The 26,808-nt window shown below is 48.4% G+C and overlaps 1 protein-coding gene across 4 annotated transcripts in view; it reads left to right on the forward strand.

The window, feature by feature from the left end:
• The window catches only part of RPS6KA2 (ribosomal protein S6 kinase A2), a 359,802-nt gene that overhangs the window by 191,201 nt on the left and 141,793 nt on the right, over nt 1-26,808 (forward strand). Inside the window, exon 1 of one of the 4 annotated variants that reach the window (XM_033403994.2) lies at nt 7,216-7,533. The exons of the other annotated variants lie outside the window; for them this stretch is intronic. Within the exon in view, the coding sequence (XP_033259885.1) occupies nt 7,435-7,533 (99 nt within the window). The 5' untranslated portion in view covers nt 7,216-7,434. Of the gene's footprint in view, nt 1-7,215; nt 7,534-26,808 lie in introns of those variants that run through there. 4 annotated transcript variants of the gene reach the window in all.

A 26,808-nucleotide genomic window follows, 5' to 3' on the forward strand; every position in this document is an offset into this window, starting at 1 on the left:
TATGTATAGGCTCAGGTTGACAAGAAAAAGCCCTTATTTCTCTGTTCACAGGTCAGTTTCCTCACATACTGTTTTTCCAGATTCTCCGTTCAGTCGTGAGCCTTCCTACTGACCGTCTTTGTCATGAAGATTCCCTGCACATTTGTGGGGTGAGAAGTGTGTTCGTGTCCACAACAAAGGGCTGCCAACACAAAGCCCCACGAACAGGGTGTCTTAAAACAACAGAACTGTATCGTCTCATCGTTCTGAAGGCCACAAGTCCAAGATCAAGGCATCAGGGGGCCGCTGGTCCTCTGAAGGCCACAAGTCCAAGATCAAGGCATCAGGGGCCGCTGGTCCTCTGAAGGCCACAAGTCCAAGATCAAGGCATCAGGGGGCCGCTGGTCCTCTGAAACCTGCAGGGAATCTTTCCTGCCTCTTCTAGCTTCCGGCCACGGCTGCATCTCTCCCTTCTCTGCCTCCGTGCACGTGGCCTCCTCCACTGTCTGCCTTCATGTGGCCTTCGTACGAGGACACCAGTCTCACTGGATTATGCCCGCCCCACTCCAGCGTGACCTCATCTTACTGTGCCTGCAATGACCCTATTTTCAAATAAGGCCACATTCTGAGGTCCTGGGGGTCAGGGTTCTAACGTGCTTTTAGAGGGGACACAACCCAACCTGTAACAACATGTGAACAATAGTGAAGCTCAAACCCGGAAGTCCTACGGATGCTGTCGCCTCCCGCGACAGACTGTGGGGTTTTGCCCCTCCCCCCTTTAAAACACTGATCATTAGAAGAGACCAAGTGAGAGCACCGGCATTAATGTTTTCAAGTGTCCTACCGCGGCACGGACGCGTAGTCAGACGCCTCACCTTGGCGTCCCTCCGCTGCATCCTGAGTAAACTAAGTTTTCACAAGGAAACCTAGGCTTTCGGCTCCCAGAGCACAGCATTCTGCTGCCAGAGGCACTCACGCTGCCTGGCCCCAAGGCCATAATGGAGCCACTGGCGGCTGCCACCTGGACTTCTGTCTGTGAGATGCTCTGACGGCAGACCCTTGGCCCCAGTGGCATTTCCTGGGCAAGTGCAGTTGTCTAGGGAAATGAGGACCCCAGCCTGTCACCCCTTGGTTGCCACCCCTTCTAGTGCTTTCTTTTGGTGCCCAGCCACTATTGCTTGATACACTGTGAATCTGTGAGGTCCTGGATATGCGGACCTTGTCTGAATTCTTCTCTTGTTGTGTCAGTTTAGACGGTTGGTTCACCTCCCCGGGCCTCAGTTTCTCCACCTCATAAGATGGGGTTCACTGTGTCTGTTTCATAGAGTTCCCAGTGTGTTACAGAGATGGAATAATAGTGTAGGCCCAGATGTTCATAACCAACAAATCCCTGATAACAGTCATCACAGAATCCCTTTAAGCCAGCACGCACAGAGTGCTTGCTCTAGACAGTGGCCAACCCGGGTGCTTCCAGGTGGGTAAGAGACACGCAGAAGCCAGGAGTCGTAACCCAGCATAGTAAGTAAAACAAGGACCCAAGGGGAGGACTCCCTAGCACAGCCTGCGGGTGCGGGGATTCCATTAGGCTTCCCAGCAACAATAGTGAATCTTGAAGAAGGTGGGAAAGCGGGTGGGAAGGACGTCCAGGCAGTGGCCACAGCGCAGTGGAGGCTGGACGTTCCTGTTGACACAGGTGTCCGCGCAGTGGGCCCAGGAGGAGAGGGCGCCGTGATGGAGGAGAACACGGCCTCCTGGCTCTGGGGTCGCACTTCATTCCTGCAGACGCTGGAGCTATGGCGTGCTGTTTGCTTCGAAACAGATTGCTTTGGTAGTGGGATTGCAGACGGGCTGCCGGGGCGGGGCGGGGGTGGGGGCAGCGTTGAGCCAGGAGTTACTATATTCCTGCACCAATGGTTACTGATGCGGGCTGGAAGGAAGGGAGACAGGAACGCTACTTAGGAAGTGTCACAAGTCTGGGTCGTTACACATACGGAATGAAGGAGTGACAGAGTGGCTATTCCTCATCTTCTGGTTCAGGCGGTGGGGTGACTGGCCATGCCCTGCACAGGACAATAGAGTTTAACGGAGAGAGCGTTCAGGTTAAAATTCTAGAAAGGGGGGTCTACTCCTTTCCCAGGCGTGTCATTGATTTTTCTGTGTGAAACTCCAGGATTTTAACGAGTAGCATCTTTGTTGAGCACTTTACAGTTTACAGAGCACTTCCTCATACTGGTTTACTGTGTGGAGTTGCCAGTTTTGTAGGTGACAACCTTGTGAGGAAAGTAGACAGGTTTCTCCCCTCCCCCCCTCCCCTCCCCCGCTCCCCCGTCATCACACAGTGTGGGCTTTCTGGACCTCGGCGCTGACGCGTTTTGGATGGGATCGTTCTTGGTGGGGATGTCCTGGGCACTGTGGAGATTCATCAGCGTCCCTGGCCTCTGCCCACTAGATGCCAGCAGCATCCTTCCTGTCACCCCCAGTTGTGACAACCCAAAACGTCTCCAGACATTGCCAAATGTCCCCTTGACAAAGTCACCCCCAGCTCTAAAGGCTCGGAGGATTTTGGCAAAGGTGAAGTCATAATCGGAACAGTGGGTGGAAATTTAATTCAAGATGTTTCACTTTCTGACGTACATTCCACGATGCGATGCTTCTTACCACTGTACGTTTTTAGATATCGCTCCCCGAGCCACAGCTATATCGCATTTGCTCTTTAACAAAGAGGACATTTGTGTTCAGCTACATCTGTTCCGTGTCCAGGACTACATCGTTTCATTTCCAGAAGTATTTTATTCATTTTTACAGTCTCTTGTTTGTTCATCACATTTTCATTTCTCCCTGTTATTTCCTTAGAACATGTTAGATTTGATAATTTTCCACTCGACGTCTGCTAAGTCCAGCAGCTGAAGTCCACGCGTCTGATTCTGTAGTCAGTTGTCTTGCTGGCTTTGCCGATACCCCGTGTCCTTGTGAACTGTGCGTTCAGTGGCTGTGAGCTTGTGCTCCTGGTAACTGTGTGCGAGGAATTCTTTGAATCCTGGGTTTAATGTGGATTTCTCTAGAGAGCATTTCTGTGTGTTTCTGCTGGTCACCTGGGCTCAGAACCATCTGAGACCACTTTAAGTTCTCAACTTGAGTTTTCGTTGTTGTTTTTGGTTACATGGAAAGTGAATTAGGTCCACAGGCCTGTGTCAGGGCTGGCTGTGCTCTTTCCCTTCTCTGCCACCCCACCCTGCGTGGCTGGGCGTCTGACCTCTGTGGCCCTTGAGGGTTAAATTTGAATCTCCTGGTTGCAACCCTGGACGGCATTTTCAACTCTGCACTGACCACTTCCATTGTAACTGGTTTGTTGCACAATCCTGGCTTGTGGTTGGATCGTCACACACCTTCCACTCTTTGTCGGAAGAGTGGACAGTGAAAGGACCCTGGCAATTTCGACGGCTTTCCTTCCCTTTCTTGAACAAGAGACAACTGCATTCACTTTAGGTTTTAAACTTGATCGGGAAGTTAGTGTTTCCAGTCCTAGAACTGATCAAACTCAGACATTCTCTTTGCCCAGCTTGAATTTCCATCACACTGGAAGCCTGCAGCATCCTTTTCAGGGTCAGAGCGGGAGGAGAGGAGAGATGAAGACGTACTTAGACTGCTCCTGGCCCAGCTGACCCCTTCTCTCATGGTCAGCTGTCTCGTCTTCTTCCGAGGTTATTGTGGCTGGAGGCCCTCCCCTCGTGCCCTCCCTCCCCAGCTGCAGCCCACTTACAGGACAGCGCCTTTCATTTTGGGGGTTACTTAGAATTCTTCCCTCAGCCTTGGGCCTGGTGCCGGGCAGGGCCTAGGGACCTCCAAACGTGCCCGTCTCCTGCACGGCCACGTCTCATCTGTCGGAGACATTGGTATATCCTTTTCCCCACAAGCCCTGGGAACGCAGGCCACTCCGTGAGCAGTCCCGCCTGGTGCCTCCCCGGGCCATGGCCGCCCTGCTCCCCCCTTTAGAAGCCAGGCCCCAGCACATCACAGCTGTCATGGTGGGGCTTGAAATAAAGGAGGGGCATCCCCCCAACCCCGGAAGGTCCTTTGGGTGGAGGGAAGGGAAGGTGGAACGGCACGGATTTTGCCAGTCACCTTGCTGACGAAAGCCTCCCTCCCCTTCCTGCCCAGGGCATCCTGTGTTCTCAGGAAGGGGCAGCTCTCCAGGGCTTTGGAAGGCTGTCGGTTATCATCCTTGGAATTCTGAAATCATTAACCTCTTGTGTATCGGGGACTTGGTAGGAACTTTACTTTCCGTTCATCAATCATGAAATTCTGTTTGTTCCAAGTTCTCAATAATCCTGTTCTTCCACAGCTGGGGACCGCGTCCCCTCTGTCTGTCCAGGACCCGCGTCCTTGTCCGCGGCGCTCACCCCAAATGCCGCCTCCTCGGCTTCTCCAGTTAGGATTCGCTCCTCATGTATCTCTGTTCTTGTAGCATTTTCTTACATGTTTCTTTCACATTATGTAAAACCTGCATCCGATTTGCCTATTCACTTTCCTTCTCTAACACACGGCCGTGAACTTCTGGAGGTCAGGAGCCGCGTCATAATCACGTCCGTTTCCCCTGGGCCAAGCACTGGGCCAGGTGCTCAGAGGAGCTTCATAATCGTGTGTTCAACTGAATCGAAAGCACACCAGCCAGTCTGGTCCTCTCTTGGAGGCAGCATTAGCCATGGAATTCAGTCCCAGACCGATCGTGCTTAAGTCGGGGAGAAACCCAAGATGATCAGGTGTCTGCTGAGCTTTTGGTCTTCTCTCCAAGCTTCCCCCCCCATCATCTGGGCACCAGCCCAGCCTTTATTAAGCTCACTTTTTCTTTCCCAAAATTTGCTAGGGATCATTTGGACCCAAGTTAAAGTGGGCCCTGATACCTACCCCAGATTTGGTGGTCTGGAGGGTTTGGTGGTAAATGATTGCCAGAGACTTTGATATACCTCTGTTTTACTGGCAGAAGGGCAAACAGACTTGTTCTAGCAATGAAATGAATTTCTTAGTTGAAATATGGAAGCTGCTTTTTCTTTTCTTTTGAGATGTCCAAGTTCAGCAGAGCCATTTTGTAGCACTCAGCTGTGAGGGATTGTGGATGTCCCATAAGACCCTGCCTTCCCAGTCCTGTTACACCAGGTCAAAATGCTCTTTAAAAAAAAAAAAAAATTATTTATTTACTTATTTGGCTGCACCGGGTCTTCGTTGCAGCATATGGGCTCTTAGTTGCAGCATGCGGGATCTAGTTCCCCGACCAGGGATCAAACCCAGGCCCCCTGCACTGGGAGTGTGGAGTCTTAACCACTGGACCACCAGGGAAGTCTCAAAATGCTCTTGTTGGTAATACACAAGCCTGCCCCAAGGCTATTGCTCTGTGCAGGGTGCCCCTGAGCTAGCATCACTGACAAACCATACTCCTGTCTCTGACTAGTTGTACCATCTACCCACAGCCGGCTTCTTCCTCATTCTCGGAGCAGGTGACCAGCGCGATGTCTGATGTCCGTCAGCTGCTGTCTTTTCCAGAGAAGCAACGTGGCACAGCCCTGGCGTGTCTTTGTTTGCTTAGAGCTGGGATACCTGAGTGGTGGTGGCGGGAGACCCAGGGTGGTAGGAAGCTCATTCCCAGCGTGGGGATAGTGGCCCTCCAGCAGAAGAATCCTTGTGGGAAGCAGGAACCGGTTTGGGGCATATTTTCATCTTAGGGATGCACGGTGGGAACACAGAACATGCAAGTGTGCTGAAGCTCATCAGTTAAGGAAGTGGCAGTGCCAGCATCGTGATGCTAAACTGCACTCTTAACCACCACTGAACCCCAGGGAGACTATCTGACCTCACCTCTTGACCCAGATGCAGCACGAACTGACCAGTTCTTATCTGGGAGCATCCGCTGCCTTTACACACTTCAGCAAAGATAGCCTGACACAAGTATTAATGCGACCTTTGATTAAGCCGAGGGATGATATGACATGTAGATTTTTCACAATCTGCCTAGCAAAGCGGTACTTGGCACACAGCAGCGGGTGCAAGAATGCTTCTGGACTTTTCAGGGGCTGGTGGCAGTATGCTAATGAGATTGTTTGGCCCTGTTTTAAACATAAAAATACGTGGACAGTGCACAAGAGGAAAACAAAAGGCTGCACAGAGTCCTAAGCTCACAAATCTGGAACTGCCTACAGCCCTCTGGTGAGCATTTCTAGGAAAAAAAGAAAAACAAAGGGTGTTCCCCTTTAAGGCAAATCCCCTGCAGCCCTGCAGCTGGTTTCTGAGAGCCCTGACTCAGGACACTCTGTGTTTAGGCCCTGATAAGTCATCCGTTTGGATAATTTTCTATACATGGAGTCGGAGGTCATGGAGAACGGATGTGTCTTTGTTCTCCAAACACTGCCCTGGGAGGCTTCCCCAGCTGGCTGCCGGCGTCCCGGGCTGTGTGGGGATCCTTTCATCACCCGGGCAAGGACTGGCGGACCCCCAGGCCGGGCGCCCGGGCCGCGGGGAAGGGCTCAAGAAGAGGGCCGCAGGGGCCAAGGGGCGAGGAGAGGTGCAGAGCGCACGTGTGCAGGCTCATGGTGCACCCCTCCACCCTTTTGTTCCAGGTTCTAGAAGTGTTTGCTAATCAGCAATTAAAGTTTTGTACGGCACAGAAGAGCATGATTCCAAAGTCTGTATATGGGTGCTTTAAGGAAAGAAAACATGACACCCCAAGCTAGAAAAAAGCCCAACAGGCCAACGAAGTAGAACAGAGAGCAAGCGACAGGCGCAGCTGAGCTGCCTCACCGCCCTCCCCGCGCGGCGCAGCAGTCCTCCTCGGGCTCATCAGGCATGCGCCTCCGAGGGCGCTGATTGGCGGAGGGGGCGGTGGGCGGGGCAGAGCCGCAGAGAGCGAGTACTTGGAGGCGGGGGTGGAGGGGGTGGGGTGGGGAGGAGAAGTGAGAGCCTGGGGCTGTAGGGCGGTGGGCGCTGATTGGTGGTAGTGGCTGAGAAGGAGGAGGTGGGCGTGGCTGGGCGCGCCGGCGGGCTCTGATTGGCGGTAGTGGCGGGGGCCGGCTCCTCCCTGGGCCTGAGGAGGAGGAGGAGGAGGAGGAGGGGAAGGGGGAGGGGGAGGGAGAGCCTGGGGCGGCGGACTCTGATTGGCGGTAGTGGCGGAGGGCCGGGCGGGGCGGCAGGTGCTGATTGGCAGTAGTGGCTGGGGGCGGGGCGGGGCGGGGCTGCCCGGGGCTGGTCCTCGCAGGCAGGAGGAGGAGGAGGGAGCGCTGGGCCCCCGGCCGCCGTGGCCGGCTCGGCCTGCCCTTTGTGCCCGCAGCCCGCGCCCCGTGCCGATGGCCGCTGCGCCGGGCTTCCCGACCGCTCGCGCCCGCAGACGGACCTAACCCCGCGCGCCTGGGATGCGCCGGGGATGCGCGTCCTCCGGCCCTGCTGCTCCTCGCGGCTGGGCGCCGGGCGATGGAGCTGAGCATGAAGAAGTTCACCGTGCGCAGGTTCTTCTCCGTGTACCTGCGCAAGAAGTCGCGCTCCAAGAGCTCCAGTCTTAGCCGACTCGAGGTAAATGCCCTAGCCTCTGAGCGCGCAGGTACCCGGGTCCCCGCCGCGCCCTGGAGGATGCTGCGGGTCTTGGGGCCATACATCCCGAGCCCTTTCCTATTGTCACATGCACGGTCACCCTGAGATCCATGTCAGGGAGTTAAAGTTGAAAGCTGGTCCGGTTTTCCTAAAACCGAACGTTATTGTTGGGACTTACTGATAATTGGACCGGTCCTCGGGTCCTCAACAGGGACTAAACTTTGCCCCCATTGAATTTCTAACTAATTTTGTTACACGCTCTGCGCAGGGTTTGGGGTAGTCACCCTGGGTGCCCACAGGGGTGCTCCGGGTGGGGAGGGCTTTTCAGCCCGTGTCGCTCGCTGTGGCACCTCAGAAGTCCCAAGTACAGAACCTGCCTAGCCCCACCCTAGGCTGGTGTTGATCGGGTTTATTTTGCCTTGACCCAGAGCCACACAAATACTACCATGTAGTGTAGGTTGTTCGTGTATTTGAAATCAGTGTAGAATTGACAAAAAGGGATTTTTTTTTTTTTAAAAAAAGGCAGCAACACAATTTACTTGGATCAGTCTGAAACGGTGCTCAGTAGTAAAGTGCCTGATGCAATATCTCTGCAGCTCGGGGTTTGATATAGATTCGTCCCGAAAGCCAGAGGACCCTGAAAATAGTGTCCTTTTCTCGGGTCCTGCATCATGTCATGTTCAGGTTTCCAAGTCATCTGTGGACGGTTCTCTAATGTGTTTTGTATTTCACAAATCACATCTTATTCTCTTCATCCCAGTGTCCAGAGTACATGGTTGAATCTATAGATGACCTAACTGTGAAGCATGTTTAAGTAAAAAAAAAAAAAGAAAAAGACATTGTGGGGTTTGGGGGGAGGGGGTGGGAGGTGATGACACAGCCTAGAGATTTCTTTTGACATTGCTCTCGCCTGTGCCACAAGGCTGGCACCTATGGAGGTTTTGATGTGTTTTTTTCTAACGAAGTCAAATCAATTGGAACAATGTCACATTTTTCATCTTGAGTTTCTTTGTCCTGGCTGCCATGATATTAGATACAGGCATGGGTTCTGCAACAATTAAGAGGGCTTTAGGGAAAGCTCAGGAATAGACATGAAAGCAACAGGGAATTACTTGTTTAAAAAGTTTCTGTTATGATATCACTAAATCAGAATTTTAAGAACTAGGTTAGGTTTCTGAGGGTAAAACATATCTTTCAAACAAATACAACTATTCATTAAATTGTGGAGGAGGGCTTGCTTTAAACCTCATGCTGACAGAGATGAAGCATAAGTTCATTGAGATAAGTCATTTTCCTGGGTCTCAGGCACTCAAAAAACGAAAGTGGACAAGAATAGAAACTCAGGAAGTATTCACCTTTATACCTAGTATGTCTTTATTCATCGGAATGCCAAGTTTATTATTCAGCGCCTTGTCTCCTTCCATTTATTGTCCTTGTCAAGGCGAGGCAGTAAAGTCCCGGAGTCGTTTAAGAAGAGGGGCATAAACACTGGCAAAGCCGTGGAGTCAGGAGTCCTCTCGGCACGATATACTCACCTCTGGTGTTCTGGTTCGGCAAGGAGAACCGGGTTGTGGAAGGGCCTCAAAAAATATATATAATAGGAACCAAGTGTTGCTTAGAAACAATGTTGCTTCAATGTGAAAATAAAATTTCTGTATACAAAATAAAACTATAAATAAACCATCAGCTATGCAGAAGGTCAAGCCGACGAGGAAGAAATGTAGTCTGTCAGCATGTGGTCAGTGAGCACTTGTCTGACCCAGGTGCTTGTGCTGGGGGCTGGACAGAAGGTCTGATAAAGATGCCCAGCACTGATAACAGTGCTCTGTTCTTTGCAGATGCTCTCAGCAGCTGCTTGCAGTTGATACTTGTGAAAATCCAGGTAGACATGTGTTACTCTCCTCATTCTACTGCTAGGGAGGAAAAACCCTGAGAACAAAACCTGAGAATCATGCTGAAAACCGAACAACTAATTCACTCTGCAAGTGTTTACTGAGAACCTCCTATGTGTGCAGCTCTTTTCTGGGCATTGTAGGTCCAAAAAATATAAGACGGAGCAGCGCTGGCCTCATGGTGCCCCCACCTAGTGGGGGATCGAATCAGTGACTGACTGACCAGTGCTTCAGTCCAGTAAATTCCATGTTCCTGCCCGGCTACCTTCCATCATTTCCCAAAGAAGCCTGTCTATTCGTTTGTATAGTCAGAGCAGATTATAGACCAAGAAGAACTCACCAAACATTGTGAAAATTAGGAGGCAGGTTTGTCAATAATTTGAGGTTGAGAAGTAGGACATATAAAGTACTTAACAGGGATATGTATGTAGTCCTCTGTTTGGACTAATGAAAAAGATAACTCATTTTGTAAAAAGAATCGTGGTTATTTTTAAACTCTTTCTGTGAAATTTATATTTTAAAATATACACAGAGACTTTGAAAATTTTTGTTTTCTTTACATTCAAAATCTAGTGATATTAACAGGAAAGTAATAGTACTTACTTTAAGGTTGAAACAGTATCATCTTTGTCAAAAAGGCTTTTAGGGAGAGGCCTAGTGTTTCACACTCGCTTTTAAATTTGACTTGACTCTCCGATCTAGAACTCAGCATTTGGTCAACTCTAACCACCAGAGAAGCCAGGTTGTTTGATCAGATTTGGAATCAGTTTATGAATTACAGCTTAAATGTTTTTACAGTGTATCAGCATTGCAGCAGCTGAGACGGCTAGATCTTGGACTCTGACAAGGATGATTCTGGGGGTTTCTAAAGGCAACTTGGATGTCTTGCACAGATTTCTGTGCGCATGGCCTAGAATGGTTTCAGGGCTCAGCGTCTGCCAGACCCTCACTCCCGAGAAAGCTCTGATATCAGGTCATTGACAACATTGCCTGAGAGCCATAGTACCTCTAGAAGGTGTTACCGTTGCCTCATCTAACTGTCCATTTCATTCATAGATGAGAAAATGGGGCCCAGGGAAGCAAAATGACTTGCTTATGCTCCTAAAATGTTTGACAGGGAGTTCGTTACTCTAAGAGCATGTACTGTTTATTATTAATTTTAGCCATTTCAGGTTGCGTGGTTATTGGCGTTTACCAAGTATTAGATGATGCCTGAATGAAGGCTGTTACAAGCTTTAAAAGAAAACGACTCTAGGGGCTATTTTGGAATGTGCTTCATAACCTAAAGTTACTCTAGAAAACCTTTCCTGGAAGTTAGAAAGTTCCAGGTGAATTGGGGCTTTGCATCAGGTTTACTGAAATTGGATTCTCACTTTTACCTCTCACAGCAGGGCAGTTCCTTAAGCTCCCTAAGCCTCAGTTTTCTCCACTGTGAAATGGGGATGGTAGTAGTTCCTGCCTCTCGGGGTTAGTATGAGGGGTCTGAGCCACCATATGTAAAGGCTTAATGCGGAGTCTGGGTGATAAAATCAATAATCAATCATTGTTGGCTATGGATATTGATAAAATATTTCCCGGGTTCATTGATATTTTTCATGTTGTTCAGTGTCTGCTGGTTCTGTCTGAAGCAGAGGTTGCCCCTACGGCCTGCGGAGCCCATGGCTCCTGCTGTCTCCCAGCCTGGTAATTAATTAATCGTTGAGGCGCCCTTGCTGAGTGCCTTGGGGAAGAATAGGCAGAGATCAATCCTCCCAGGCTGGATTCCAGCCTGTTTCATTCGATAGGACTGGCCCCATTTGCTAAGATGACAGCCCCAGTCCGTCATCTGGCTGGGATGGTGATAGTCCTTTTCCTTATCTTGCCTGTCACCCTGGGATCCGAGAATGCATTACAGTGCAGGTCCTGGAGCCGCGGCACCCAGAGCTCAGGCTGCTTCTAGAGTCAGGACCTGCCCCAGCGTCAATGTCCTGACTTCGCAGAGCTTTGGGAAGGAAGCCCGCCTACTCATCCTTCAGTAGCCCGGGAAAACCTCCAAAGTGTGAGCCAACTCCAGAGCCTAGCCTTGGGGCTGGGGAAGGTTGAGAGAGGTTGGCCAGGAAAGGCTTGGGAGGAAATATTGGGTTTCAGCTAGTGAAAAGTGATATTGTTTACTCGGGGTAAGATTTATCTACCAATCTGCTAAACGTATCAGTACTCAGTGTCGGTTCATTTATCTACCAATATCTGCTAAACGTATCAGTACTCAGTGTCGGTTCATTTATCTACCAATCTGCTAAACGTATCAATACTCAGTGTCGGTTCATTTATCTACCAACCTGCTAAACGTATCAGTACTCAGTGTCGGTTCATTTAGGGAACGCTTATTTTGCTTGAGGTTATCACCAAAGACGGGAAGTTGGTTCTCTTTGTTTACCTATCATTTCATCTGGTTTTGACATTTTTACTGAAAGACAGTTGCGGGTGAGTGAGAAGGATAAAAGACAAGTCCTCTCTCTGGGGTATTGATAGTGGTAAACTGTTGAGTGGAGAAGAATTTCATCTATTACTTAGCTCAATTATCTACACACTCAGACTTTTTAGTGTATACCATGTGCATTGTGCAAAGCAGTTGAGATATAAAGGTCTGATCCCTGCCCTCAGTGAACTTAACATCTAGTGAGAGAGAGAGGCAGACACGTAAATGGAAGCCCGCTATGTAGGGTGTAAGTCCTGTGAAATTATTGGCATCATTGGAGTTCAGTGGTCTGATTACATCAATTGTCAATCTGTTCCGATTTCCAACGCTCACAGATAATCAGGCATTATCTGTGTGAACATGTGCACACATGAGTATATTTTAATTGCTTACCCCTTTTTAAAGGAAGCATGGTATCCTAATAAATTAAATGTTAAGGGACTCTTAGCAAATAGAGCCGTGTTGGCTCCGGTCATGAAAAAAAGAAAAAGAAAGAAAACTTCCTGGAAAGTTAAACATTCAAGCTTATTCTTGGTCCTTCACGGGTAACTTCTTGATATTGGGAGGTTTCCAGGAAAACCATTTCTAATTAAAAATAATTTACAGGTAATTTCAGTAAATGCACCCAAAGAAATTCTGTGTTAATCCTGATTTTGCTGGGCTTTTGGATAGCAATAACAGCACCCAAAAGTCAGAGAAGACCACGAGAAATAGTCCATTTTAGTGAATACTTAACTTGCTTATTGTTTTGCTTATTTATGCTTTGTTCTGTTTTGAAGACACTAGACTTAATTCCTTATTGGTGGTCTGCCTTATCTTTGCAATTTCATTACATACTTTTCTCTCCTTAACATCCAAGAAAACTCCCCAAAGTACTGTTTCTTATTTAAAAATATGTGAAAAGACAACCCAAAATATTACTCCACCCCCCCTTTTTTTTTTCGCGGTATGCGGGCCTCTCACCGCTGTGGCCTCTCCCGTTGCGGAGCACAGGCTCCGGACGCGCAGGCTCAGCGGCCATGGCTCACGGGCGCAGCCGCTCCGCGGCATGTGGGATCCTCCCGGACCGGGGCAGGAACCCGTGTCCCCTGCATCGGCAGGCGGACTCCCAACAACTGCGCCACCAGGGAAGCCCATACTTCACCCCTTTTTTAAAAAAAATATTTTATTCAAGTATAGTTGATTTACATTGTTGTGTTAATTTCTGCTGTACAGCAAAGTGATTCAGTTATACACATATATACATTCTTTTTCATGTTCTTTTCCATTATGGTTTATCCCAGGATATTGAATATAGTTCCCTGTGCTCTACAGTTGGACTTCGTTGTTTATCCATTCTATATATAATCGTTTGCATCTGCTAATCGCAAACTCCCAATCCATCCCTCCCTCACCCCTTCCCCCTTGGCAACCACAAGTCTGTTCTCTCTGTCTGTGAGTCTGTTTCATAGATTCACCCTTTTTTCTCTCCACCTCTTTGACCTATTCATTCTGAGAGTCTTCCACCACACACCCCGATGCAGCAAAGACTCTTTATGTATATTTTTCATGCATTCCGAAGCACAGGAATAAACTGAAATCACACTGAGTGAAAACTGGAATATCTGATGTCCACATCATCTGACTTGCTGCTTACCCAGGATTTCGCTCTGTTTCTTGCATGCTGGGTGGGCGATTTCCTAGATGTGTCAAGTTTATAAGTGGGTAGGAGGCGTCAGAACCCTAAGGCAGGGAGAGAGCAGGGGCTTGGGCAGGAGGTGAAGAGTGAGCCTGTGAGCCGGGGATCAGTCAGTGCAGGGCTCCAGTGGGGAGCGCTCCTTCCAAATGGAGGGAGACTGGGGGTGAGCTTGTTCTGTATGAAATCCAGTTGGTAACCAGCAGTTTAGCCAGAAATGCTCTTCATCTTTGGTCCAAGCTTCTGTGCTTGTTAAGTAAGTGAAGCCGGTGCAGCACTAAAAGCATTCTCTAGAATGCTCTGCCTTTATTTCCGATGACGCTGGGTTCTGTTGTGTTGTATTTTTCCCCCAGCGTCATATGTTTGCTGATATATTTTCACTGGTAAAAGCTATTAAATTAAACTCAAGTAGGAATTATCAACAAATAGTCTGTTAAGCTACAGGGTGATTTAATCAAGCAAATGGCTCAGACACAAATGTATTCAGTATAAAATATCGTTCATCGTATCTGATTTGCAGCTGTGTAGGAAGCCTTTCCTGCTGATGCGTTGGCTAAGGAGACGTAATGGCGGTGCAGCTATGCTTAAACCTGGGAACCTGCCCCCCGGGCTATGGGGGTGACTGCAGTGGCCGCACCACTGTGGTTGATCACCAAGTGGGCAAGAGCCAGTGTTTGGAACCACCGAGATGCGCACTGACAAAGCTCTCCTCCCTCAAACTTTAGCCCAGCTCCCCGGCCCCTCTTTTCGCCTCGGCCGGACCTTGGGCTTCTCTGTCGTCCTTGCTGGGCCTGCACAACCCGGTTTAGCAAGAATTCTGCTGAGTTGATTTAGAGAGCACCCCGATCCATCCTCGGCCTTTGATCACCCTCTATATCTGGTCCAGTTCCCCATCCCCACATCCCCAGGTGCGATGAGATGACCCTGACCTGCCTTCAGCTCAGTTTAGAAGGAACTGCCCTCCTCCACCGCCCCGCACCTGCCCCTTGCTGCAGATCCCCACATGTCCTTCTTGTGTGGGGTCCGAGCTCCATCTCTTACCCCTGCGGCAAGCCCCGCTGCAGTGCTCCCTTGAATAAAGTCTTCCTCACCATCTTTAACAAGTGCCAGAATAATTTTTCTCGAGCAGTACCTATTATTAGTAGTAATTTGCATGTGTTCCTTGAGATCTCTTAACGGGGGTCCCAGGAACACCACTGATCAGAGAGCCCTACTTGATTCCAACCAGCAAACACTCAGCAGCCTATCTTTCTCCACGAGCTTTGGTTTGCAAAGGTCCCTAGGGTCTGCAGGCCGCCCTCCCCCTAAGAGCCCCAAGATTCTGTCCCCGTGGGCCAGGCAGAGGTGCTTTCCCCCTCGCCCTGCATTGGGCCCCCTTCCCCGGCCCAGGGCTCCCACGCTGCCTCCACTGGATGTGCCCGGATCTGCCGTTCTCCTGGCCCTGCGCACTTCCCTCTTCTGCTGTCAGCCCCACCAGGCCACTCCATGCTTTTGAGCTCCTGTCTCCTCAGCTACAAAACAGGGATTGCCCCGTGATAATGCTGTGTCCTCAGGTTATTAAATGCTTAGAAGGTGAAATGCGCCTGGTCAGGGAAGAGTTCGCCCTTGGCGTTCTGTGATGTCACACAAATAAGCTGGCTTTGATTGGACCCCGTCTGGAAAGGGGTTTGTACTACGTTATGGGGGAAGAAGGCTTTTCCTCCTCTGCCAGCCTCCTCACCCTCATGCTTCTGAGGACTCATCTGTTTCAAGTTAGTACTGTCACCACGGAGCTAGCTTTCCTAGGTTGTAGCTACGCTGAGCTTCCTGGGAGTGACGCTCTCATCCATGTTGCTGTCACTTTAAACATAATTCATGGAAACAGCAGCTCTTGTAAAGCAGAGAGGTTCATGCTGTTCCTCGTGTCAGCCCTGTAGCCAGGGGCTGAGGAACTGGTAGAAATGACCTGGCTTCTTAGGGAGAAGAACTGCTTTTTCTTTTGGCTGGTCTACTCTCCTACGTTAAATTAATAAGATTCAAAAACACAAATCAGAGGAGTGTTTACTTTGTTGGCCTGCATGTTTCCTCCTGTTGCCCAAGGAAAGAAGGTTCTGAATAAGACTGAAAAGTTCTGAAAAATCTGCCTCACACGCTGGGGTGATTTGTGTGCCGTATCATCAGTCTTGGGGTTTTCGGGTGGATATTAGCCAGACCTCGAGTCCGGGACCTCTCTGACGTGTCTGTGCAGTCAACATAGGCCGTGACATTCTTTGAGTCAGGACACCCAGGCCACACCAGGCTGCCCGAGGTGGCTTTTACTCCTTAAAACGTGCGGTCAGATCTTTAAGGAAAAGGGATGGAGGGATTTACTTTGAAAGACTCTCTTTTGGAATGCCTACGGTGGAAATGCTCTAGTGACTACCTAGGAAATCACTCATTCAGGTCCCAATTTTAACACTTTTGGCCCAGGATAATTGCAAACTTTCCACGGCTAAGGAAAGTTAGTTATATTATCTAATATAATATTATATTAGATATAATATTAACCTCCAAATATATATTTAACGTGCAAAATATAGTGTGGACAATCAAAATATAGTGTGGACTTTCTAAGAATGAAAAATTAAGAAAGCTTCTTATTCTGAAAAGTGAGTAGAACGCAGATCGGAGAAGGTGCTCTGGAGAGCCTTGGCGGGAGGGAGGCTGGGGGTGCAGGTGGGGGGCAGCGGCAGAGAGGAGCTGCAAGAGCTGGGCGTCTGGGCGGGCTCTGTGTGCCCCGAGACCCCGAAGCTGAGCGTGCAAGGGGGCCACAGGGGACAGACACCCTTGCCTTTTGACTTGCTACAGTGACACTGTTTGGTTGACTTTGAAGATAAAGTAAAGAAAAAAAAACCAGAAAAGCCAGAAAGGAGCACTTCCTTTTAGATCACCTTCGGCTTCTTGCATCCTGCTTAGTTTGTAATCAGGTTAGGGAACAGGGCAGACGGGCTGCTGGAGCAAGGTAGCGATTACTGCTCCCTGCCTTCGCCCCAGAAAACCCCAAGAAGCAGCGTGAGGTTGGGCGTGACTTTTTCTAGATCTCAGCAAAATAGAGAAGGCGTGAATTTTTTTTATGTATACTTATATTCTTAATAGGATTCCCCTTCTTCATTCTCTCTCTTTTTTTAAAAAATAAATTTATTTATATATTTATTTACTTTTTGGCTGTGTTGTCTTTGTTGCTGCGCGCGGGCTTTCTCTAGTTGCATTGAGCGGGGGCTACTCTTCGTTGCGGTGCGCCGGCTTCTTGTTGCGGTGGCTTCTCTTGCTGCGGAGCACAGGCTCTAGGCGCGCGGGCTTCAGTAGTTGTGGCACGTGAGCTCAGTAGTTGTGGCTCGTGGGCTCAGTAGTTGTGGCTCGTGGGCTCTAGAGCGCAGGCTCAGTAGTTGTGGTGCATGGGCTTAGTTGCTCCACGGCATGTGGGATCTCCCCGGACCAGGGCTCGAACCCGTGTCCCCTGCTTGGGCAGGCAGATTCTTAACCACTGCGCCACCAGGGAAGCCCCTGAAGGCATGAATTTTGATGTGTGACTCAATTAAGACTTTGCAGAATCCACCCCGACAGAGATGTGAATAAAAATGTTGAACCTGGTCAGAAGACGCTGAAGCCCATCTGTGAAGGGTTGGCGTGCAGGACAGCTGGGGTACTTAGAGCCCCGTCTTACGCCTCCATCAGCGTGTCCCACTTTCTTCTTTGACTCGTTGTTGAGGTTCGCCGCAGTGGAACTCCAGCAGTGGGTGTGAGGAAGTGAGACTGATTTGTCAGAATGAACCGGCTGTAGTTGTTGTGTATGTGCACGAGGATGGGGTTTATGCTCAGCGGGGGGACGGACATTTGCCAATGCCTCCACTTCCCACCCCGCTGAGTGAGCTCGCAGAGCCCCTGTCCCCCTCCGTGAGACCCGTCCTTCCCTCCACCCAGCCCGTTCCATCTGCGGCCGCCCCTCCACGCCCTCCCTCCTGTGACGCCTGCCACTCGGGCACGTGGCAGCCCACACCCATCCACCTGCTTCCATTCCCAGCCTCCCCCTTGGCTCTGAGCTGACCCGTGGCTTAGGTTCAGGGCCATCACTTTCTTCCGAAGATTCTGGCCTGCGGCACTTGGATTTGGACAGGGGGGATCTGTGGGAATTGGGGAGGAGTATTCATTGCCGTGTGGCCCAGGGTGGCGTGGAGCCCGCTGCCAGAGTCGGAGCCTGCCAGGGCGGTTCGTGTTCATCACACCCCATCTCCAGAGGAGGGTGCTGGGCAGAGAAGCCACTAGAAGAGTTCCTCGCGGTGGCTTGGGCTCTGTCACCCATTTCCGTCAAGTTCTGGGTTTAAGGAAGTTCACTGAATCACAGACCATCCCGCGGGGCCAGGCCGGGTCCGGGAGCTGCGCGCTGCCTCCGCTGTTGGGGAGATACCCCTGTCCTCTCTGAGGGCATCCTCCGTGTGGACACCGCCCGCACCTCTGCGCGAGCTCCGAGCCTCGCCTCGTTGCTGTGTGTGAATTTGCACGAAACCTTCTTTAGCCAGCTTGTGGCTGGTCTGGGACACGTCAGGCTCGGCTCCGGTGGCTCTGTGTCCAGGGACAGCTGTGGGTGGCTGTCGGGACCCTTGCCTTGCTGTGTCCCGCGCGCGTGTTCTCTGTGGTGCGCGCCTTCTGGGTCAACGCGTGAGAAGTCTGTGGAGGTCTTTTCGGAACTTCCGTCTTAGGTATTAACTCAACATTCACCGTGTGCCTGGCGATTATCTGTAGGACTTGCGTTTAGAGGGTTAAAAAGTAGAAAGAAATGGCCTTGACCTAAGACTAGTTGTGGCGAACTAAAACCTCTGTAGAAGTGAAGTAACTAAGAAGCCGTTACAAAAGCTCACGCCCGCTTGAGGTAGGCCCACATACGCAGCTCACAAGCTGCAAGTCTGCTGTTTGGCATTTAAAAGCTTCCATAGAACGAATGTCTCATCTACATTCACAGTATAGCTGAGAGAGTGTCACCTGCAGGAAAAAGTATGGAAAAACCAAAGAAATCATTTTCCTCACTTAAAAAATTTTCAGTAAAATATCTTCGAAGGGTGAAAACTGTCAACATTTTAAAAGCAAATTCAGAAATTTCAAAATGTTTGAATACTAGAAATTTTTAAAAACTGAAAAACGCTAAAAGTCAATGGGGCTTTTATTTTAAAAGCCGGTGCTTACAGAGGAATAGGGTTAATTCCAGGAAGATGGCTTTTATGACATCTTGAAGCAATTTCTAGTCAAATTTAAAAGCTTTTGACTTCCTAACGTTGAGTTTTGTGATGCGCGATTTCAGTTTAAAGCCTACCAGCCCAGGACTGTGCCCTGGAGAGGGAGTGGAGTGCCCTCCTCTCAGGAGGAGCCCGGTTCTCTGAAGGATTCCCTCTGTGCGTGGGACGTCGGGCCCCTTCCTTAGGGACACAGCGGCCAGCTGGGCGCCCTCTGCTCCCAGCGCCACACCTAGGCTCGCAGCCCACGGAGCACGTGAGCCTGCGCCCCTGTAGGAAGGCCCTGGCATGCCCCACCTGCGGCCCCCCAAACCCTGTACCTGGCGGGCCGATCGCTGTGCTCCGCTCCGCCGTCCTGGGCGTGTGGCGCAGGCCGAGGCAGGAGCAAGACAAGGCCGGCCAGCCTCCAGGGGCCCCGGGAGCAGGTGCCCGAAAGCCCAGGGTCCAGTTTGTCTTCCTGGCGTCTCCGGCCCCGAGCAGCCCCCAGCCCTGAGCAGGAGCTCCACCCACCCCGTGGGGAGTGTGGCTGAGACGACCCCGCTCAGGAAACAGGGGTGCCTTGCTGGTCGCTGGCTGTGCAGGGGGTTAGCCTTTGCCAGTGCCGTGTGGTTATTTCTCCCGCCTTGGCTTCACCCCTCACCCTGACCTGCACCACAGCCAGCTAGGTTGTTCCTGCCTGTGACACAAGCGGCCGGTGGGGTCAGAGGAGACGCCACGTTTCTGTCGCTGCTCAGCCACTTAGTACTTGTGTGACTTGGGCAGGTGGCCAGCTAACCCTTTCTGAGGCTCAGTTTCCTCCCTTGAAAATTGGTACAATACCTGCCTGCAGGGATCTAGCCAGGAATAGATGGAATGGCCTGTCCACGGGCCCCGGCGGGCGCTTAGTTAAAAAAAAAACAACTCCATGTTTCCCATTACACTGCAATCTGTTTACGACACTCAGTCCTAGCTTCCTGCAGCACAGCTTCTAGTCTGTACACCAGCCTCAGGGACCCGCACGCCGGCCTCAGGGTCCCGCACGCTGGCCTCATGATCCCGCACGCCCGTCACTGGGCCCCGCACACCAGTCTCAGGGACCGGCACGCCGGCCTCATGGTCCCGCACACCAGTCTCGGGTCCTGCATACCAGCGGCAGCCAGACATGCTGCAGTCAGGGGGCTTATTAAATACAACATCAGAAGCATTAGTAAAAAGTTACAAATGCCACTTAAAGTGAAGGGTTCCAGGCAGAGGCACTCACATTTCAGGACTGGACTTTTTCCTGACTACTAAATCAAACTTCCCTTCCAACCTAGAAAATTCAGGTGCATGCTTTTCACTAAAGGCTTGAAATATAAGGAAGGGTTCTGAAAATTTAATACAAATGGACGGCTCCATTCCCTGTGGCTAAGCCTTCTCTCTGAGCCCTGATAACACCAAACTGCTACTTAGTTTTGAAAGGTAATAGAGGAGTGGGACTGGAGGAGAGAGAAGCGGGGGAACAGGGAAGGGAAGAGGAGGGGGAGGATGAGTGAAAGAAACGGAGAAGCCAGCAGCAGAGGCCATGAGGGAGCAGGGACAGGCGGGACAGACACAGAAAGGCAGATGCATTGAGGAGGAGCGGGACTGGCATTGAGGAGATTTGAGGCGGCCGCTTAGGGCAAAACACCAGAATGTGGGAAGCAGTTACATGCAAACTGTAGAGTCTGGCCGCCCTCACCCGCCGAGCATGAGAGCAGCACACGCCTAGCCCGGTAATAGATGGAGTGTCACCTGTGGCCTCCCCGAAGTTGTTTCTGGCTAAATTAGAGTCATAGGGTTAGACACAGGCAAGAGGGAAGGGTCAGCGAGCAGCCAGCAGGGATCCTAGACAGAGCTCCTCACTCTGGTGCCCTTGCCCTGTTTGTAGCTGAGGCACAAGGCGTGGGAAGTTCCAGAACATGAACCTGGGGTGAAGGCTGCATTCCTGTAGGGGACCCAGAAGCATGTGAGAGGAGCTAGGATTCGGGATTCCGCCAATGCGCTGGTAGGGAGCAGATGGCCGAGGTACCAGAAATACTGGAGTCGCGGATTCCTTGCTTATGTCATACCTGGTGGACACGGCAGGACAGGACCGGGAATCTCCAGGCCCTTCTTGGGGGACAGCCGAAGACATCCCTCCTGCCGCCCCAAGCCCTCCCTGAGACGAGTGGGCAGAGCCTGGCATCCAGGGCTGGAACAGCAAAGAGAAACTGGAGGAAAAAGCAAACAGGATTTGGAAAGGGACCTTGGGCACCAAGTCATGTGCTTCGTGAATTCACAGTGTCTCTCCTGCAGTTAGCAAATGCAGCAGGTGGGGAGAGCAAGGTGGCCCTGCTCTCAGAGGATGCTCGTACTTAGGTGACTGGCTGCCCGTGCGCAGCCCCCCACCCCCTCTCGAGATCCACGTTTGTGCCTTCCCCCCAGCCCAGTGGGGACATCCCTGGCCCACTGGTGGGGCAAGATGAGTTTTGAAAACGATGTAAAGCTTTATGGAAATGTAGGAAGGTACTGTACTGTCATCCACACAACAGTGGAAAACTTTTCTTAGGAGCCCACAGGACTGATTTTAAGAGTTTTTACAATGTCTGTGATGAAAGAATCCAGAATGGCAACTTACAAGGGTTTGTTTCGCTTCCCGAATTCTTCGTAACCAGCGTATTCTATGAATGTCACTCTTTTACAGTCTTATGTCAGCATCAGCAACTCACCTTTGTGTCTGAAAAGACATGATTATCCGTAATTACCGTTCAGGTGCATTTCATGTTTCCAAGACACACATCTGCCACTGATACTCTCACTCCCAGAGCTCTTCCATCTGGGAGAAAAAAAGTAGAGACAAAATCAGGATTAAAATGACTATTATTTTTCCAGCCATTAGGTCTTTCATGCACTTTATAGGTTTTAAGGTGAAGGGGTCTGAACCATTTGAAAACTAAATAATACAAGTTTTCTTTCTCAGCAAAGACAAGTTTGAAATATTCACTTTGACAACCTGGAGATTAAAATGATCAGCTCTCTATAAATATTTAAGTTTTTATGTACATATGTTTTTAACTATATGCGTGTGTGTGTGTGTGTGTGTGTATGAGTGCACACAGCATGTGGCGTTTTCCTGGCCACGGTGATTAGCTCAGAGTTGAGCGTGCGGTCCAAGACAGTCAAAATGGGATGTAACTTGGGACCTTTGCTCATCGGTTATGGAGGAACAAGGAGGCGTGGAGCCTGGGAGCCTTCTGAGACCAGGAGGTTACCCAGCCGACAGAGCAGCCAACACAGAGAGGAGAGCAGAGCCAAGAAAACCGTAGAGAAATGAGGTTGGAGCCTTGATCAGCCCATGCCTGAAGTCCTCATTACCTTGGGACATTTTGGTTACGTGATCGAACCAGTTCCACTTATTGTTTAAGCCAGTTTGATTTGGGTTTTCTCTTATGCAAATAGAATCATCCCGATACACTTACTATCTAATTAACTCTTTACTAGAACCCTAAAAATGAGTACAATTATATTCTTTTCATAGATGAGGCAACTATATTAAAAGATCAAGTAACTTGACTGAGGTCGTCCTGATAGTAAGTGGGGAATCAAGTATCAAACTTGGTTCTATTTGCCTCCAAACCTTGTGCCTTTAACCACTGTGATATATACTAGACCTAAAATAACACGTTTAGACCAGATAATTCTGTTCTATTCACACTGGCCAGGAAACTGCTCTCCTGAAGATGTTTTCTGTCTAAAAAAATCACAAGGGGATTTGCTTACAGGTTATACATTGTGTTTAAGGTTCGGGCTGCCTTGTAGCAGGTGCCTGGTGTACCTAGGTGCTCAGTTAAAATAAGTGGTGAAGGAGTGAGCGTGTGAATGCTTCCTGGCCCTCTCCCGGGGGACCCGAGAGCTCAGTGGGACCAGCCCCTCCAGGTCCAGGGTTCCAGATTCCATAAAACACAGTTCTGTTGTTACCTTTATAATTGCAGAAGAGGCATGTCCCCATCTTCCTTTGTGCTCACCTTTTGTGTCCCGAGGTAAAGGTCCCAGTGAGAGGCAGGATGAGGAAAGTACAAGTGAGGCTTGTACTTGTGCGCAGAGGTCGTTACAGCCTGTTGGCATCTCTGCCTGGGGGCTGGGTTCTGCTGATGCCTTTGTGTTGTTGGTTCATTTGGATGAAGGGACGTATGTGGTATATTTAATAGTTTTGCAAATGTAGATAGAACTCTGCCAGATGGCTGTCAGTGAAGAATAGGGACGTGTCGTCATAGGATAATAACATACATTATTTGGAAAATATAATAATACCTTTACATTTATGTTTCAAAACATAGTAGAAAGACTTTTTTTCAGTTTAATTGAGATGGCAAATTGGGAACATTAAAATTAAATTTTTTTATTCATTAAAAAACTGATGTGTTTTTTAAAATTTATTTTATTGAAGTATAGTTGATTTACAATGTTTTCATTTCTGCTGTACAGCAAAGTGATTAAGTTATAATATTATTATATATGTTTGTAATTATATATACATTATAATATATATATTATATGTTATATGTGTATATATTTGTATATATATACAATCTTTTTCATATTCTTTTCCGTTATGGTTTATCACAGGGTATTGAATATAGTTCTCTGTGCTAAAAACTGAAATGTATTATTTTATGTTTGCAATCATTCTTTCAGTGTGTTTAGTGGGTCTAAGTATACTTTTGTTCCTTTTCTGTCTACTTTTCTTTGTCATAGCTATCTCCAGTCTAAAATCTAGACTATGTAAATAATAATTTAAAGAAATAAGGATTCAAAACAAGATAGAAGTGGTATTGATTCTAGAAAGAGTATTTTGTTTATTATACTTAATTTCCTGCTCTTAAAATTATTCAGCCATATAACTCTATGTAAAAATGGATATGCATATATTCATTTTATAGAATACATTTTGTGAAAACACTGTAACATTGTTTTCTTTGCCGTTATTTTTCATATACTTTTATATCCAAATTTTTGCCAACACTACCTTTTAACTGTAGTGGTCACATTTTGATAAATTGCTAGAAAGAATTTGTTATATAAAACAATGTACAAAACTATGATATATAAGATGAAGACTCGTGAGCAAGCAGCCTTTTCTACCCTGGAAGTATCCACAAACTTTGTACTCAGTGCATTTCTAAGTGTTTGGCGTCGTGGAGCGTGTCGCCTAATTGCACAGGATTTTATCTTTTCTAACCGTCATGAGTTCTTTCCTTTGAGTTGCGTCCTGGATTTTTGCTTATAAATGATGGACAGCTAATTCCTTCAGGATTCAGGAAATTCGCATTAATTTCCTGCGCCTCACTCTGCCACCAGTGTCTCCGTTGGTTTGATGATCTTTTTATTCACAGGGATGAAAAAGAGCGAGCCTTTTCATTTTCTTCCATGGTGGTGTCATACTGCTCGATTGGAGAATAATGACTTGCTTTCATACATTTATTAAATGATACGCCACACCCTGTAGTAGCTGCCTTCACGCTCGCAGAGCCATTTCAGAAGACCTTTTTTTACGTGGTATTTACCAGTAAATATTGCTGTTTCTAGCAAGCTACTTAGTAGTGGAAGATACTGTGTTGAAATAAATAGCAAGAGATATAGTGAGGAGAAGGGAGTGGAGAAATAAATTAAAACAAGAAAAAAAAAAAGAGAAGGATAGAAAAAGAGAACAAGAATAAGTGATTTAAAGCTACTAAATTCTCTTTATCTTGAAAGAGTGTAGACGGATATTATCTGATTACATGAGTATTCTAGTTTGTGAATTCCCCATTTCCAAGTAGGTACAAATTAACAAAATATACTTGGCACTAAAACTTCTCTGAATAAAATTAAGCTTTTGATAATTCAGAATGTACTTTATGATGTTTCCACATTCCTAGGTCATCAATATAAATATCCAACATTGTGGTCCAGCACTGTAGCTATAACCATATCGTAGTATCATAGAAAAACGATGGAATCATTTGATCTAACGGTCAAGCAGCTCAGCGGTCCTTTCTGTAATTACCCTGAAAGTAAATTTGAATCAAGGTTTTTCCGTTTGTCTATTACACTGGAACCTGTTTTCAAACATCTCATGCGGAACTGCAGTACCTGAAACAGATTTTGAAGAAGAGCCACTTCGGTTGCAAGGGGATGAGAGGGTCTTGGCCTCCCTGTGGCCTCCCCCCTCCCCCATCGATCTGTGGCCAGATCACAGGACCCCAGGGTCCCAGAGAACCCCAGTTTGAAAAGCAACCAGTCTAGACAAGCAACTAGATAGCAGCCTTGTCCCCTTTATTGTCTCTACACATTAGTCCTAGAGCGAAGTTGACAGAACAGCCTGCTCTCTTCTCTCCAAATGTCAGCAGAGGCCAGGTTGGCTTTGGGCTGACCCTACTGTATATTCCTGAAGTTGTGCTTCAGAGTCAGTCCCCCATCCTAAATTGTTTAGTTATTCACGTTTAGTTCATTTTTCTCTTTCATAAAAGTTCTGTTTTTAAAAAATGTCCTTAGCATCCTGGTTGTTTGGATCTGGGAATAAACATGACTTACGTCTAACTGTGTATCAGCTGTGGAAGACACAGAATAAACACCCCCATCCGAGAGAGGGGCCACAACTGAGAAGGTCTCTGCTCACAGAGCAGGGCTGGAAAGGGGTCAGGGAGCCTTCTGCCAGGCTCGTGGGGAGAAGTCCTCAGACCCTTTTACCACGCTCTGCAGGGTGGCCTCTATCTGTGCGGGATCCAGGGACAATGCTTTCATATATGCCTTTTAGATCTAAACGGTAGGCAAAATGTTATGTTTTCCCCAAGACTCAAAAGTTACTCCTGCTTTCATCTCCCTCACAGACGGAAATAATTCCGAATCTGTAGCTGGAAATTCTGGATGGGGATTTTTTTTCTTCCGTGTAGATGTGAGAGTTTTGAGCCAAACATTTTTGTATTTTTGTAGCACCCAATTGGATTAAGTTTTCTTGGATATAGAGATACTTGTTGTTACCACATACAATTAAAGTTATCCAACTTCTAAACTGTGAGTGGTTGCTTTATACCATTGTTAAGGGAGGGCTGTCTATACCCTGGAAACTCTGTTTCCAAAATGTGTTAAATGCCCATCCTAAATTCTCTTGCACTGTCAGTAAGCAAATATCCTGGGAGACAGCCCATCATACATTCAGCCGATATCTCCTGGGTGTGTGGGGGGCTGTCTTTGTGAAAAATTCCAAAAATTTTCCTGAGAACTGACGCAGAATTAAAATCAGATACATGAGAAGCGTGTACGCTGCTTCGTTTCTTAATGTGCACTTTCATGAAAGGTACCAAGAAAGTTCTCCTTTGAATCACCTCAGTAGTTGTTCTGTCCTAAGTTCCCTTGAATACTATGACTTTTTTCTTGTTTCTATAAACAGCCTTATGAGATCTAGTTCACATACCACACAATTCACCCCTTTGAAGCGTACAGTGCCAAGGTGTATTCACAGAGCTGTACAACCATCAGCACAATCTCGAACTTTTTCATCACCCCAAAATAAACTCTGGACCCTTTGCCCATGACCCTCCATTTCTCCATCCACTGCCCCTCCTTCCAACAGCCCAAGCTAACTGCTAATCGCTTTTCATCGCTATAGGTTGGCCTATTCTGCACATTTTATATAAATGCAATCATAGAATAGGTGGTGTTTTGTGACTGGCTTCATTCATTTATCACAGTGTGTCCACGGTTCATCCGTGCTGTAGCAGATATTTCTCTTGAGCACCAAATACTCCACTGCGTGGACATAGCACATATTATTATCCAGGAATCAGCTGATAGACATTTAGGTTGTTTCCACTACTTGGCTATTGTGACGAAAGCTGGTGTGAACATTTGTGAACAGGTTTTTGTGTGGACATATGTTTTCATTTCTCTTGGGTAGATACCTAGGACTGGAATTGCCGGGTCACATGGTAACTCTATGTTTAAGCCTTTGAGGAACCTCCAGACTTTTCCAGA

Source organism: Orcinus orca, chromosome 12 (genome assembly GCF_937001465.1).
Source record: "Orcinus orca chromosome 12, mOrcOrc1.1, whole genome shotgun sequence".
Taxonomy (NCBI): Eukaryota; Metazoa; Chordata; class Mammalia; order Artiodactyla; family Delphinidae; genus Orcinus; species Orcinus orca.